At 45.0% G+C, this 15951-nt stretch overlaps 1 protein-coding gene across 1 annotated transcript in view; it reads left to right on the top strand.

Annotated features, from left to right (window-relative positions):
- Positions 1–1217: 1217 nt before the first annotated feature.
- LOC103276109 (zinc finger protein 724-like) overlaps positions 1218–15951 on the top strand; it is a 22522-nt gene continuing 7788 nt past the window's right edge. The window contains exon 1 of the mRNA XM_021706696.1: positions 1218–1291. Within this exon, the coding sequence (XP_021562371.1) occupies positions 1235–1291 (57 nt within the window). The 5' untranslated portion in view covers positions 1218–1234. The remainder of the gene's footprint in view (positions 1292–15951) is intronic.

Below are 15951 nucleotides of genomic sequence, written 5' to 3'. Positions count from 1 at the left end.
GGCTCAGTAATGGCATCTTCCAGATCACTAAAATTGTCCTTTCTAGAGTTCTGGAAGAATATGTAATTGGGAGCCTGTTTTAGAAGCTCATCTGCTCCAGGGTCATTGAGTGCATAACACGAGTCTTTAATTTTTTTTTGAGTTGGAGTCTCACTCTGTCCCCCAGGCTGGAGTACAGTGGCATGCTCCTGACCACTGCAGCCTTGACCTTCTGGTCTCAGGCGATCCTTTAGCCACAGCCTTCCAAGTATCCGGAACTACAGTCATGCACTACTACACTTGGCTAATTTTTTTTATTTATGGTAGAGACGAAGTTTTGTCAAGTTGCCCTGGCTGGTTTTGAGGCCCCAGCTTGGGCAGTCCACTCCCCTCGGCCTCTGAAAGTGCTGGGACTACATCAAGCCTGGCCTAGAGTCTTTAATAATCTGATACGCAAGGAGGTCACCTGAGTTTGTGAACTTCTCGCATTTGTGTATTCTCTTTTCTCTTATACTCTCCCTCTTTTTTTTTAAAAAACAGTATTGAGGACAGAAAAGCTCCCACAGTGGGAGAGGACCTGAAGGATTTTCCAAACTCTCTCTTTTTATCTAGGAGCATTGGGGGACTTATTACTTTTTTCTTATGTATTTATTCATATATTTATTCCTTTTTACTTTTTACTCTTCTTTAGGGGTCTTGTTTCTTTGGTACGTGGATGTGGCAATGGCCAGTTTGTTCAACATGTCAATGGTGGATGTGGATTTCCCCAGCAGGGCAAAAAATGTGGGCTCCCCCTTGAAACTACTCATAGGGTGCATTCAAGTGTTTTGCTGCCTCCGCAGACTGGGACGGAGTCCTGAAGCCCAGTGATCAAGCCACCAGGCCTCATTCTTGTACTACAGTTCCCAGGATGTCCCGCGATGCATGTCACATCCTGTTCCTCCCCCCAACTTCCGGTGCAGGGAGGCAACTCAACTCAAATTGCTACAAGAAGAAACATCCTTTTCTTTTTTCTTGCCTCCTCCAGGCCCCTTGGATCACATCTGCTGTCATTCAAGATCAGAAGGGTGGTGACTTCTGGCCTTATCCAATTAGCAGATGCTAGGTCAGAAGATGCCCAATCAGAAAGGAGAATAAAGTGAGGTGGTGGTTTCCGGGTTCCGACCGGGCCTTTTTTTTTTCCGGGGCCTGCGGAAGTGCCGAATCATCTCGAAACAGTTGCATGTCTTTGCTTCTTCCTTTTTCGCCCTGTGAGATGCAGGTCCAGGGTGTCGGTAAGGAAGACGCTGGGACACCCAGAAGCCGGGAGATGGTGAGTATGGGTGTCGGTGCGAGAGCGAGAGGCAGGGACATGGATGACCCGGTTGTGGCAGACCGGCCTCCCCGTCAGTTCTGATCCTGGACCTGTGCCCGCCGGCGGCTCGGTCCCGGTCCCCTCTTCACAGGGTGGGTCTGGTTCGGTCCCCTGTGCCCTGTACCCATGCCGTTGTCGCCCTACTAGAGGCTTCTCCAGGAAAACCCATGCTGCAGATGTGTGGGACCCAGGAGTGTCATTTTGGTCTGACCCGCATGGGGGCCCCTGGGGGAAGGGGCTGTGGTCCTGACCCCGTCCCTCTCTCCTACTAGAAGGTAAACAAAGGCTCCAGCACAGTGTTAAGGAGTTCCTAGAGGCCAACAGGGGGTCGTGAATCCCTAAGTCCCAGTCAGGGCTTGTGGTCTGGGGTCTCCGGAGGGCCTCGGGGGAAAGGCTTGGAGAAAAGGCAGGGGGAAGCCAGCCACGGGCAGGTGCTGGTGGGTAACAGCCCCACAGTCACTTGATCTGGAATATCCAGGTGGAAATCCCTAGACCAAGTCATCTGGGTTGTTAGGGTACTGGACAGGGTGAGGGAAAATGGATGGAGCAAGGGGAGCAGCACTGCCGGGGCTGACAAGCTGAAGGTGTGCGCTGGGAACCCAGAGATCCGAGTAAATTGCAAAGAATTGCAACATACAGAGGTGAGAGAAGAAAACATTTGTTTAAGAAAAGTTCACCCCCCCCCAGAGTCCTGTCTTAAATCCTTTTCTTGGAGATGCTGCACGTGATTGCCGTGACTTCCTTGTCGACCTCCTGTGAATGTCTTCGGGATCCTGTGCCTTGGAGACCCATTGATGTCTGTCCATATTAACATAACCCCGGGCATGACAAGGATTCTAATTCTCCTGCACCTTCCCAAATGGCATTTCTTAGAGCTAGTGGAGGGTGCATCTCCCCTTATCTCCTAGGCATTCCCAGTGAGTAGCTTTGGGGGATCCTTGGTTTCCCTGTAGATAGTGCCTAATTTACTGGAAGATCGAATCCCCACCTGCTCTCCCTCTGAGCGGTCATAACTGTTGTGATTACAAGTTTTGTGACTTTTACAATCCTTGCCCAATGCATGATGTCTTAGGCATTGTAAATTCCCTTTAATCTACGCAAGCTTGATTGCCGCTGTGAGATAGCTCTGATTCTAGGAAGTCTGTTTCTAAAAAGTCAACGTCAGTAAAGTTAATTATACCTAAAGTGTGCATTTCTCTATAAGCATAGCTTCTACTTTCTCATCATTGTGTCAGGGTTTCAGAAAGATGAAAAATGGCTTCTCACTCTTGGTCTGTTCTTTCAAGGGTCATTGGCAGTTTGTCACCAGTTCCAAACCTGGTTCTGTCTTGTGGGACAGCCAAAGTCAAGACAAGAAGTTGGAGCAGGGGTTGTGACTTTATTTAGAGGACCATTAAAACTGAGAAGATGAGGGGTTAAGACCCCTCTTGGGTTTTGTGTAGTTTTTTGGGGTTTTGTCCAGGTCAGTGGTGGGGGAGAGAGAGAGGGGAGAGGTTTGCTTGAGCCAGAAATTTGAGGCTAACCTGGACAACATAGCATATCCATGTAGCTGTAAAAGCTGATACAATATAGCCAAGAGTGGTCATGCATACCTGTAGTTTCAGATTCTTGGGAGGCTGAGAAGGAAGAATCTGTTGAACTCAGGAGGTCAAGATAGTGATAAGCTCTGTGGAGACACTTCACGCCTGCCTGGGTTACAGAGTGATACTCAGACTTATAAAATACATGTAATTCCCAGGCTCAGTGGCTCAGCCAGTAATCCCACAGTTTGGAAGACTGAGGTGAGTGGATTTCCTGAGCTCATGGGTTCAAGACACACTTGGGAAACTTGGCGAGACCTCATCTCAACAATAAATTAAAAAATTAGATGGGCATGGTAGTGCACGTCTGTAGTTCCAGCTACTTGGAAGGCTGAGTGGAAGGATGGTCGGAGCCCAGCAACTCGAGGCTACGTGGTCAGAAGTGTGCCACTGCGCTCTAGGCTCAGCGACAGAGTGAGACTCCAACTAAAAAAAAAAAAAAAACATATAATTTAATTAAAAAAAAATAAAGGCATATCTTCAATATGTCGATGTGACTTGTCCAGATAATCTCATCTGACAAGAAATGCCAGAGGCAGTTGTGGCAAAAATGACTGGTTCTCAGGTAAATGTGTTCCAGGTCAGGGGCTGTGTCTCTTTTCCTACTGGAATGTCATGATTTTGGAGTGTGCAAACCTTGACTTTTTTTTTTTTTAAGTTGGATTCTCACTCTGTCACCCAGGCTACAGTGCAGTAGCATCCTCCATCCCCCATAGCCTTGACCTGCTGTGCTCAGGTGATCCTTCCACTTCAGCTTTTCAAGTAACTGGAACTACAAGCACACACACCACCATACTCGGGTAACTTTTTGATTTATTGTAGAGATGAGGTCTTGTCAAGTTGTCCGAGCTGTTCTCAAACCTGTGGGCTCAATCAATCCTCTCACCTATGTCTCCCAAAGTGTTGGGTTTATAGGCACAAGTCACCATGCCTGGCCTTTGTATATGTCTTATTCTACTTTAAAACTGTTTATTTCCTTGATTTTTCAGTCTTTATTTATGTTTAAGATGTGGGGTATAATTCAGGGCTATGTATACAAATGTCCATGATGCAGGTAGGATTGTTGATGAGGTATGCCCCACACTCCCTCAGCAGTATTCCACTTTCAGCCTTTTATTTTAAGTGACTATCACACTGTTTTACTTTTCAAGTCCTTATTATGGATAATAACGTCTTTCAAACTTTTTATGGATTTCTAATTTAAATAGTTTGCAAAACAATTTGTTTTCATCACTACACAAACAGCTGTTTGCATATCAGTATCAAACTCAATAATCTGATTAGAGGATTATTGACTTAATGATACCATTTAATATTTCTTCCCAATCATGTAGTTTTATTATTTTTATTTCTACTATTTTTTATGTATTTCAGAAATATTTTACACTTTTCTATAATTTGATCTTTAAATGTAATTTTTTTTGTAAATTTCACAGTATCTTTTTAATTTATTAACAGGATTGTGTCTTTCTCATTGATTTTTATTAATGTGATTAATTGTATTGATGGATTACCAAATGCTGAATCTCCTAAGCATTCCTGACATAAAGAGAGCTTGATCATGGTGTAATGTTGCAACATGCTGACACAGTGTTTCTACTGATTTTTTTTTCTTTGAGTTGGAGTCTCACTCTGTCCCCCAGACTGGAGTGCAGTGGCTGCTCCCGGCCACTGCAGCCTCAACCTGCTGGGCTCCAGTGATGCTTCCACCTCAGCCTTCTGAGTAGCTGGAACTACAGGCACATGCTACCATGCCCGGGTAATTTTTGATTATTGTAGAGATGAGGTCTGGCCTGTGGGTCTCAAACCCACAGGCTCAGGCAATCCTCTCACCTCAGCCTCCCAAAGCACAGGATTACAGGCTGAGCCACACCGAGCCCGGCTGATACTTACATTTCTATTCAAATGTGATTTTTCTACAAAGAAGTGACTTGAAATCCTTAATATGGAATAGAAATTGTGCGTTGACATTTTCCTCATCCAGGGAGACTGGGCTTCTGTGGTTTTCTCTTTTGTTTTTTCTATTATTTTTATTTTAAAATGTAGGGTATGGCCGGGCTTGGTGACTCAGCCTGTAATCCCAGCACTTTGTTAGGCCGAGGGGAGTGGATTGCCTGAGGCCGTGGGTTTGAGACCTGCCTGGGCAACTTGGCAATACCTCATCTCTACAATAAATCAAAATTATCCAGGCATGGTAGTACACACCTGTAGTTCTGGCTACTTTGAAGACTGAGAGGGAAGGATCACGGGAGTCCAGCAGGGCGAGGCTGTGGTAGCCGGAAGTGTGCCAATGCACTCCACTCTGGATGACAAACAGATACTCCAACTCAAAAAAATAAAATAAAATAAAAAGTAGGGTACAATTCAGGGTTAGGTCATAAACGGTCATTGTACATGTAATGCTTGGGGACCCATCCTGATGTTATATCCCCCACAATGGCAGTGTCCCACTACTGCCAATCACTCTGATCATGTTCTGATAATTGTTCAGGGTCCACTCATGAGTGAGTACGTGTTGTACTCAGATCTTTGTTTATGAGATAAAACACTTGCATATATATATATATTTTTAGTTGGAATCTCACTCTGTCACATAATGTGTTAATAATTTTGTGGCCACCTCCTGTGTTATGTGAACTACAGACATGTGCTACCACACGTGGCTATTTTTAAATTTATTGTAGAGACGAGGTCTTGCCAAATTGCCCAGACTTGCCTCGAACCCAAAGGTTCATGCAATCCTCTCCTCTTGGCCTCCCAAAATGCTGGGATTACAGCATGGATTACCAAGCCTGCCTGACTTTTATTTTTTTTAGTGAGTTTCACTGTTTCTCCTGACTGTAGAGCAATGGCACACTCATGGCCACTGCCGCCTCCACCGACTTGCGAACCTTCCACTTCAGCCTTCCAAGTCACTGGAACCACAAGTGTGCACCACCATGCCTGGCCAATTTTTTTATTTATTGGACAGATGAGGGCTCACCAAGTTGCTGTGGATGGTTTGGAAACTATATGCTTAGGAAATCTTGTCATCTCCTCCTCCCAAAATGCTGGGATCATGTGCATGAGCCAACTCACCCATCATGAAAGATTCTTTTTTTTTTTTTGAGTTGGAATCTCACTCTGTCCCCCGGACTGGAGTGTAGTGGCCGCTCCCGGCCACCGCAGCCTCGACTTGCTGGGCTCTGGCGATCCTTTGCCTCAGCCTTCCAAGTAAGCGGAACTACAGGCACGTGCTACCACACCCGGCTAAGTTTTGATTTATTGTAGAGATGAAGTCTCGCCAAGTTGCCCAGGTGGGTCTCGAACCTGCAGGCTCAGGCAATCCACTCACCTCAGTCTCCCAAAGGCGCGGGATTACAAGCTGAGCCACCGGGCCCGGCTATGAGATTCTTAGTGATTACTATTATGGGTTCTCCTATTCTTATATCTTATGAGGTTTTTTTTTTTTGATTTGCCAAAAGGTGGGAAAGGCTCCCAAATTGGTTTACAGTAAGATGTAATTTTTAAATGTCTGAATGCTTCCTAAAAGAAGCCTATGGGAAATTTATCTATTGATGTCTTACCTGTGCTAGCTACCCTGCCTTATTTTGACATTTCATGGTTACATTCGCTGTTGTTTTAGTCTAAGATTTGTCCTCTTCCAAGATAGTAATTTATAGGAAATACAGGTAAGTTGATTATGTGAGTGGTTTCTTTGCATTTTCCACACATTGCTGGTATTCAGGGGAAAAGACAGAAATGATTCCTGTCCTCTGTGATAGCGCAAACTGTGGTAAGGTAGACCGTTGTCATGGGAATGATGCAAGAGTGCAACAGAGGAGAAAGTAGAAAGAAGTAAAGTTTAACAGCCACCTTTCACAGATTAGAAAGGGGGCAGAAAGAGGCAAGTGAGACATGGAAGGGCCAGTATTGGGTTTTTTTTAAGGCCTTGGGGAAAGGGGGTTTAAGCCCACAGGATTGTCTGGGGCCATGGGTCTTGGATGTAGATTGTAGCCACATGAGTTTTATATTTTGCTGGTTGCCAGACATTAGCATCTCATGCCTTCGGGTGATGGGCTAGATGGGAGGAGTCAAAGGGAAGGGGTTGTCCAACAAGAGACTTGTGACATGTTTGAAATCCACAAACTTCTTGACCAAAAAGTGGTCATTATAATTTCTATGACTTCAGCCTGTCAAGAGGTGATCTTTGATTCCCCCTTGACAAGGAACCTAGAAGTTTCCTAGAGACTAGTATGTAAACCTTGAGTTGAAAGGTTGGGTTGTCGGGTTGCCCTGGTTTTGCATCTGATGGAGATTTATTGAGGGGAATGAGGTAGGCTGTTTCTTGACCTGAGGAAAAATGTAATCTTAAAATGTCTTAATGCCTCCTAAAACCCGCCTGTTGGAAATTAACTATGTCTAACCTGTGCTTGATTCAAAATGTGTCAGTCTAAGGAAAAATGGCTATGCTCAGGCAACACATGAACTAAGTTTATTCTAAGTTTCTTGGAGTCCCTACTTTCATTCTGGATTAAGTGCACTTGTGAAAGGAATACAAAAATCCAAAATTACAAAATATCTCACAAGGTAAGAAGGTGTAAGAACCCATATGAAGCCTCTCAGGCACACGGGAGAGCAAGTTCAGTGTCTTCTGAGAGTGTAGTCACCAAGTACTTCAGTTAGTAGGACTTCAAAAGGGGACATTACATCATAGGATCGCCTGACTTGACACTTGATTCAGGTTTGTCTGTGTTTCAGTGCCTCCCCTACCTGGGTTTATACCCTTTAACAAAAAATGGATCCACTTATTTTAGCTCCAGTTATTCACCATAAAATGTATTTTATCAATACAGTTTTAAAAGTTTTTTTTTTAAATTTTAGTCAAGATATAGATAGGTGTCTGGAAAAAATATCTAAGGTTGGGTGAAGTGGCCCATGCCTATAATCCAAGCACTTTGGGAGGCCGAGGTAGAGGACAGAGACCACAGGTACAAGACTGGCCCAGGTAATGGCGAGACCTCATTTCTACAATAAATCAAAAAAATTAGCCCGGATCCCACTGATTAGAATTATGAATTATGCAATAAGATAATTTGTAACACAGAAATATTCACTAATACATTAGGTCTGAGAAAAAAGAATAAAATGAAATCCACTCAGCCAGTGTACACACTATTTTTGTGAATGATACAGCATAAATTTGGGCATCAACGCAGGCATGTACAATTTGGAGTGCTATATTTACATCACACAGAAAAGGTTGAATATACTGCTCAGAGAGAAAATTAACAGTAGGTTGGAAGGTCCTCATCCATTTTTAATGTGTACAAAATAAACTGAATATCTTCTTAAAATACAAATTCTGATTCAAGAGATTTGGAATTCACCTGAGCTTCAGCACTTTTTTTTTTTTTTTTTAGTTGGGAAGATCTCATTCTCTTACCCATGCTGGAGTGCAGTGGCATATTCACAGCTCACTGCAGCCTCGATCTCCTGGCCTGAAGTTGCTGAGACAAACTGGTATCAGGTGCCAATGCACACAAGTGCAACAAAACATCCATGCTGAGATTTATATGCCCCCAAAATAGTAAATTTTAATATCAATCTAATAATAAACATGTCTTAGGCAGAAATCCACGTACATGTATCTCCCATGGTGTGTAATCTCAAAAACTGTACTTAATATTGTTTGTTTTTAGCATCTGAAAGAGCAACTCTCTTCTAATAATTCTTTATTCTGTCATTTTTGTGTTGTTCTGGGCAGTAACTGCCATCCTGTGTAAATGTGCTTGCTATTAACAGTGTTCTCCATGGAGCTGATGGAGCATCAAGTGAAATTTTTTTTTTTAATTTAATTTAAATTACTTTTTTTATTTTTTTGCATTGCAGTCTCACTCTGCCACCCAGACTAGAGTTCAGTGGCCACTCCCGGCCACAGCGGCCAAGACCTGCTGGGCTCTGGTGATAATTCCGCCTCAGCCTTCCAAGTAGCTGGAACTACAGGCGTGTGCTACCATGCCCGGCTAATTTTTTGATTTATTGTAGAGATGAGGTCTCATCACGTTGCCCAGACCTGTCTCAAACCTACAGACTTAGGCAATCCACTCACCATGGCATCCCAAAGCACTGGGATTACAGGCTGACATACAGAGCCCGGCATCATGTGAAATCTTAATAGTTCACACTCCCGTTCTTTGCTTGTATCTGAGAATCTACCCCATTTCCAATGGGAAGCTTGGATATCCACGCCTTGCTATGTTCCCCAACCACAAGGGAACATTGTTAATACTACAGGTCATTCATTCATGGTGAGAAGAGTTCATGGGAACTAGGCAACATGGAAGCTGAGAACAGTGGAGCCTCTGGTATGTAGGAAGACATGTCCTTCAAAGCCCTTTAATATCAGGAAGAACAAAAATAATTTTAAAATACTCATTAGGCAAGACCATCACAAGTAGCAGTGAGTTTTACAAGTTTTAAAATTGACAGTTCTTCTGACCTGGGACACATTTACCTGAGAACCATGTATTTTTTTCCTTTTCCTCCAGCTTCTCTGGAATTTTTTTTTCTTTTGAGTCAGAGATCTCACTCCTTTGCCCAGGTTGGAATGCAGGGACATGCTCACAGCCACCCCAACAATGACCTACTGGACTCAGGCAATCCTTCCACCTCAGCCTTTCAAGTAACCATAACTACAGACTGAACTACACTTGGCTAATTTTTAACATATTGTAGAGATGAGATCTCGCCAAGTTGGCCGGGTTGGTCTCAAACCCGTGGGCTCAGGCAGTCCTCTCTCTGTGGCCTCTCCAAATGCTCAGAATACAGCCTGAACCACCCAGCATGGCTCTCTGGGATTTCGTTTCAGGTGAGATGACCTAGACAAGTCACACCTACATGTTGAAAATATGCCTTTATTTATTTATATTATTTTAGTTTTTGAGTTGGAGTCTCACTCTGTCATGCAGACTGGAGTGCAGTGGCCGCTCCCGGCCACAGCATCCTTTACCTGCTGGTCTCCAGCGATCCTTCCACCTCAGCCTTCCCAGTAGCTGAAATTACAGGAATGCGCTATGATGCCCAGGTAATTTTTGATTTATTGTAGAGATGAGATCTCACCAAGTTGCCCAGGTGGGTCTTGAACCTGCGAGCTCAGGCAATCCACTCAGTTCAACCTCCCAAGGCACGGGATTACAGGCTGAGCCACCAAATCCAGCTTATTCATGTTAAAATTAAATTCAATATATTTATTTTTTGTTAGGGTCTCACTCTGTCACCCAGGCAGAAGTGAAGTGGCACCATCATTACTCACCACAGCCTTGAACTCCTGGGCTCAGGCAATCCTTCTGTCTCAATCTCCAAAGTAGCTGAAACTACAGGACTTTGTTAATACTTCTGATAATTTTTATTTAATTATTTTTATAGTGACATGAATCTGCTATGTGGTAGAGGTGAGTCTCAAATTCTTGACCTCAAGCAATCCTCTTAGCTCAGCCTCCCTAAGTGATAGGATTCCTGGCATAAGCTATGATGTGCTGCCAGCATATGCCTTTCACATAAGCAAAATCCTTTCCTTGCTACCACCACATCCACAAAGAGGAGGGTCCAGAAAGGGCGATGAAGCCTACCTTTTTCTGTCTTTTGTCACAGGAGACAGATTCAAAAACAGTGAGCTCCTGCAAAGAGTGCAAATTGTGAGTTAAATCTTTCCTTTCCACAAGTGTCCTCCCTTGCCAGAAACACTGGCAATTTCTTCTACAGCAATAAATATATGGCCCCACTGGCTTACCTGACTGACTTAACCCAAGCAGATCAGGACAGGTGACCTCCCTTCTGAATTCAACTTTCACGAACAGATCTAGCAACCCACAGCTTGACAATGTTGCCAAGTTAAGATCACATGGGGGGTAGCCAGAACTCACAACAACAAAAAAATCAGGTACCATGGACACCTCCCTTTTTAGTAGGGACTACTTGGTGCTGATTCAAGCATTTACCCTTTTACAACAGTTGGACGTTTCTGGGTTGTAGAGATATTGACCACTTGATCTGTTTTTTCTAGTGGCTTTGTAATATGGTGGTAAACCTGTTATCTACCTATGTGTTTTTCCAGACCTACTCTTAATTATTTACCTAAGTAACAGAAAACTGGAGCTAATCCATATGACTAAATTTATTCTTGTCCATGGAGAGTTATATTCTTATTACTGAACTCAGCATTAAAAAATAATTTATTGAAAGTGTTATCGGCTAGACTCGGGAGGTCGTGGCGAGTGGATCATCTGAGCCTGAATGTTCAAGACCAGTTCAGGCACCTTGGCAAGACCTCCTCTCTACAATAAAGAAAAAAATTAACTGGGTGTGGTAGTGCGTGCCTGTAGTTCTAGCTACTTGGAAGACTGAGGTGGAAGGATCACCGGAACCCAGCAGGTTGATTCTGGGTTGGCCATGTGTGTGCCACTGCAGTCCTACTTGAGTGACAAAGTGAGATTCACTCAAAAAACAAATCTAATGGATGCTTTCATGTACCTGTGAAATGCAACAATTAATCTATCACACTTTCTGGTGGAAATGTATTGATTTTCTCAGCTTCAAAGAGAGAAATTGTTCCTCAACGTTGTGATATTACCTTGGGGTGGAGAAAGGAGGGATGGGGAACAGTACCCTAGACCATCCCTCCGTTGGCCCCACCAGCTACTCAGATCCTCCCCACCACGGGGTTCAAGGTTTTGGGTCTCGAACACGTGGAAAGAGGGGCTATTCACAGACGGCTCAACTGGTGAGGTCACGGATGAGACAAGTCCCCAGGGTCCTGGCCTAGCCTCACTTACGCCAAGTGCACCAGGCCCAGCTGCCAGCATGACGTGTTCACTGTCAACTGATGGGGAGGCCCATCCCACCACAGCCAGGTCATCCAAGTTCATCCACTTCCCCTCTTGTGACACCCCCAGCATGCTCACCTTCTCTCAGCTTCCTGATGTCCTGGGAGCCTCACCAAGGGCTTCCATGTCCTGCAGATCACAGGGAGACAGAGATTGAAGCGAAGACACACGTAGGTACCAGAGTACTGGACACTGCAGAGAGGACGACCCAACTCTCCGCGCAGGAGCAGGAGACAAAGGGCCGACCAGAACCCAAAAGCCACCCTGTGATTTCCAGCTCCCACCTGATTGACCAGTTCAGACCTCAGCACACAGTGATTGGAAAAACCTTCAGGCCCTGCCCTTCTGGTCTTGACTAACAGGGGGTGTAAAATGAGGACTCCTTGGGCAAAAATGCCTTTAGATTTCTCCTTACCCCGGAGCCTGGGCAGAAGGGTGGGAAGAGGAGGCTTATGGGCTCCTTTGTAGCATGATGGGAGCTTTTGTCGCTCCTAGTTGGTGGGTTGCTGGACTGTAGGTCAACACTGCCTCTCCCGGGACACACTGGGATTATAGTCCTGCAGCTCCGCAACCCACCAACTGGGAGCCATGCAGACACCAGAGTTCCCAGGAAGACCTGTAAGGGGCTCCCTCACATGTCCCTACCACATTCTGGAGCTGGGAGAAATCTCAGCATTTTCTTGCCTCATTCAGCCCACGTCTGATCGCATGTCCTGTCACTCAAAACCAGATGGCCTGGAGTTTTATTCAATCAACTGATGCTGAGGTTTGACATGGCCAATCAGACAGGGGCTGGAAGTGAGGGGGCAGCTTCTGGGCTCTTACAGGGCCTTAGTTTCCTCTGTCAGCCTTGCATATCTTCATTTTAGCCTGTGTTGGCCTGTGACATGCAGGTCCTGGGAGATTCGTAGGATGGACGCTGAGAGCCTCGGAAGGCAGGAGGTGGTGAGTGCGGGGAGGTTCCCTGAGAAGGAGAGTGGGGATGGACCCAGATGACCCACCTCTTTAGGGACTGGCCTCTCTGTCAGCTCTGAGCCTGGACCCATCCCACTGGTGACTCGGACCGGTCCCCTCGGTGTAGGTGGTCCTGTGCCAGGACCCTGTGTTCTTGACCCTGCAGTGACATCACTTGCTAAGCAATCTCCATACAGCTCACCATCTCTCAGTGTGCCGAAACCGTGAGGGTTATGAAGAGGATCTAACCCGCGTGTGGTGCTGGTGGGGGGAAGGGGAGGCTATGATCCATGCCCACTCCTTCTCTCCTCCCCAGAGTTAAACGGTGGCTCCCTCATAACGTTAAGGAGGCCTCTTGTTCAACAGCAGTTCTTGAGAAACACCAGAAACACCAGCCAGGACTGGTGGTGTGGGGATCCGGAGGGCCTGGGAGGAAAGGATTTGAGAAAGGGGCAAGGGGAAGTGGGGATGGGCAAGTGCTGTTGATTGACAGTCCTGCAGGTGTCTTATCTGATTTATCTAGGTGGAAATCTCCAGGGTCTGTCATTAGAGTCATTGGGCATTTGTGTCACCAGGTCCAAATCTGGTTCTGTCGACATGAGTTGGAGCAGGGGTTGTGACTTTATTTAGTAGGGACACTAAAACCAAGGAAATGAGGGGATGGTATCCTAAAGACCCCTCCTGGGTTGTGTGTGCCTTTTCAAAATTTTTATCCAGGCTGTGAGATAGAGACCGACTAAGATCAAGAGGTAGATTAGACTTGCAGACATCTGGATGATGAGAGGAGTCCTGGAAAGTAGTGAATTCTCTTTGTCCTTGGTTCACAGTCTCCTTGTTCCTTTATTAAACAAAACAAAGTTAGTGCACATGCTCCCACTTTCCCAGAGTTAGTCTGGACAGTTGCATAGTGGTGCCAACCTTGCCAGCATTTCAAAATTATTTTAGCTACATGGAAACACCCAGAGGCCAGAGATTCCCCCCTCCCCACCCCGGTCTAAAATGGAGTTATGTTGAACTTTTGAGAGTTGACTGTTCCATTTTGGATTGATTAGGTCTAAGTTTTATATGATTAAATTAGTAACTTAAAAAATTTATTTTAATTCAGCGACTGGTTTCTGTGCACTTGTAGACACATCACTGTTTTTGAGGGGAAAAGGCAGAATTGATGTCTGTCTTCTGGATTATCTTGCATTTGTAAAGAAGGAAAACTGTCCTAAATGACAAAGTAGACCCACCTCAGGGAGATGGTGGAAGAATCAAATCAAAGAGAAGCTCAGGCAAACAGGAGAGCAAGTGAGGGGCTCCCAAGAGGGTGGTAAGACTGACAAAAAATAAATACGTTCCATTTAATTTGAAATAAGTAAAGGTGTATCTTCAAAATGTAGGTATAACTTGATTAGATAATCTCACCTGAGAAGAAATCCCCAAGAAGTAGGAGGAAATAGAAAAAATGGCTTCTCAGGTAAATAAATGTGTCCCAGGAAAGAAGGCATGTCATGTGTGTAAAACTTGCAAACCTCCGGGTTCGGTGGCTCAACCTGTAATCCCAGCACTTTGGGAGGCTGAGGTGAGTGGATTGCCTGAACCTGTGGGTTCGAGGCCTGCCTGGGCAACTTGGTGAAACCTCATCTCTACAATAAATCAACAATTAGCCGGGCGTGGTAGCGTGCGCCTGTAATTCCGGCTACTTGGAAGGCTGAGGCAGAAGGATCACCAGAGCCCAGCAGGTCGAGGCTGCCGTGGCTGGGAGTGGCCACTGCACTGCAGTCTGGGCAGCAGAGTGAGACTCCAACTCAAAAAAAAAAAAAAAACCTTGCAAACCATGCTGCTGTCCTTCTGATGGTCCTGCCTAATGAGTTTGTTTCAACTATTTTTGTTCTTCCTATGATATTCAATGGGTCTGTCAGTCACTGCTCCTACTAGCCTCTTCTGTTCTCTTCAACCATACTGCTTAGTTGTCATAAACTGTTCTCACCATGAATGTATGACCTGCATTATTAAAAATGTTCCCTTGTTACTAGGGATCATGGGAAGACTTGGTAACCAAGAATCCCGTTGGAAATTGGATAGATCCTCAGATCCTAATGAAGGATAGAAACGTGTATGTAGTCTTCCTCTGTTCAGAATGAAATGCACTGGCACACTCATGGCTACCAGAGCCCAATTAATTTTTTAATTTATTGTAGAGATGTCTTGCCAAGTTGCCCAGGCTGGTCTCACACCCAAGGGTTCAGAAAATTCTTTTGCCATGGCCTCCCAATGTGCTGGGATTATAGAAATGAGCCTCTGCTCCTTTCCAGAACATGTACTGTTAAGGTTCTGTCTAGATGCTCCATCAGCTCCGTGCAGAATATGGTTAATAAAATGTACATTTTAACAGGATGGCAGTTACTGCCCCAAATAACTCCAGAAAGTCTGAATAAAGAATAAATAGAAGAGACTTGCTCTCTAGGATGCCCAAAACTAAAAATATAAATACGCTTTCAGAGATTACATGCCATGGAAGATACCTGTAGGCTGATTTCTGTGTAACACGAGCTTGCTTGTTATTAAATCGAGATTATAAATTAGTATATTGGATGGGTGTGGTGACTCAGCCTGTAATCCCAGCACTTTGGGAGGCTAAGGCAACAGATTTGCCTGAGCCTGTGTTTTGAGAACAGTTTGGGCATTTGGTGAGAACTTGTCTCTACAGTAAATTACAAAAACTAGTCAGGCATGATTGCATGTTGTGTAGTTCCAGATACTTTGAAGGCTGAGGCAGAAGGATTGCCTAAGTCCAGCAGGTCGAGGCTGCAGTGGCCATGAGCATGCCACTGCACTCCAGCCTGGGTGAGAATCCAACTCAAAAAGTAATAATAAATTAGTATAAATTTTGGCCAAAAGATTTCAGCATGGATGTTGTGTTCCACTTATGTGCCTTGACATCTGATACCAATTTGTCCCAAATACTTGGGACACTATGGAGGATAGATTCTTTTAGCCAAGGAGACTGAGACTGCAATAAGGTGTGATTATGCCAGGGCACCCTAGCCTGGTTCAGAATGAGACACACCGAGCTGCGTGTAGTAGCGCATGCCCGTAGTTCCAGCTACTTGGAAGGCTGAGGCAGAAGGATTGCCGGAGCCCAGCAGGCCAAGGCTGCAGTGGCTGGGAGCAGCCACTGCACTCCAGTCTGGGTGACAGAGTGAGACTCCAACTAAAAGAAAAAAAAAAAAAA

Source organism: Carlito syrichta, unplaced genomic scaffold, assembly GCF_000164805.1.
Source record: "Carlito syrichta isolate Samal-C Ts95f unplaced genomic scaffold, Tarsius_syrichta-2.0.1 Scaffold315927, whole genome shotgun sequence".
Lineage (NCBI taxonomy): Eukaryota > Metazoa > Chordata > Mammalia > Primates > Tarsiidae > Carlito > Carlito syrichta.
Note: the sequence above shows the minus strand (reverse complement) of the source record. Positions and strands in the feature narration are given on the sequence as shown.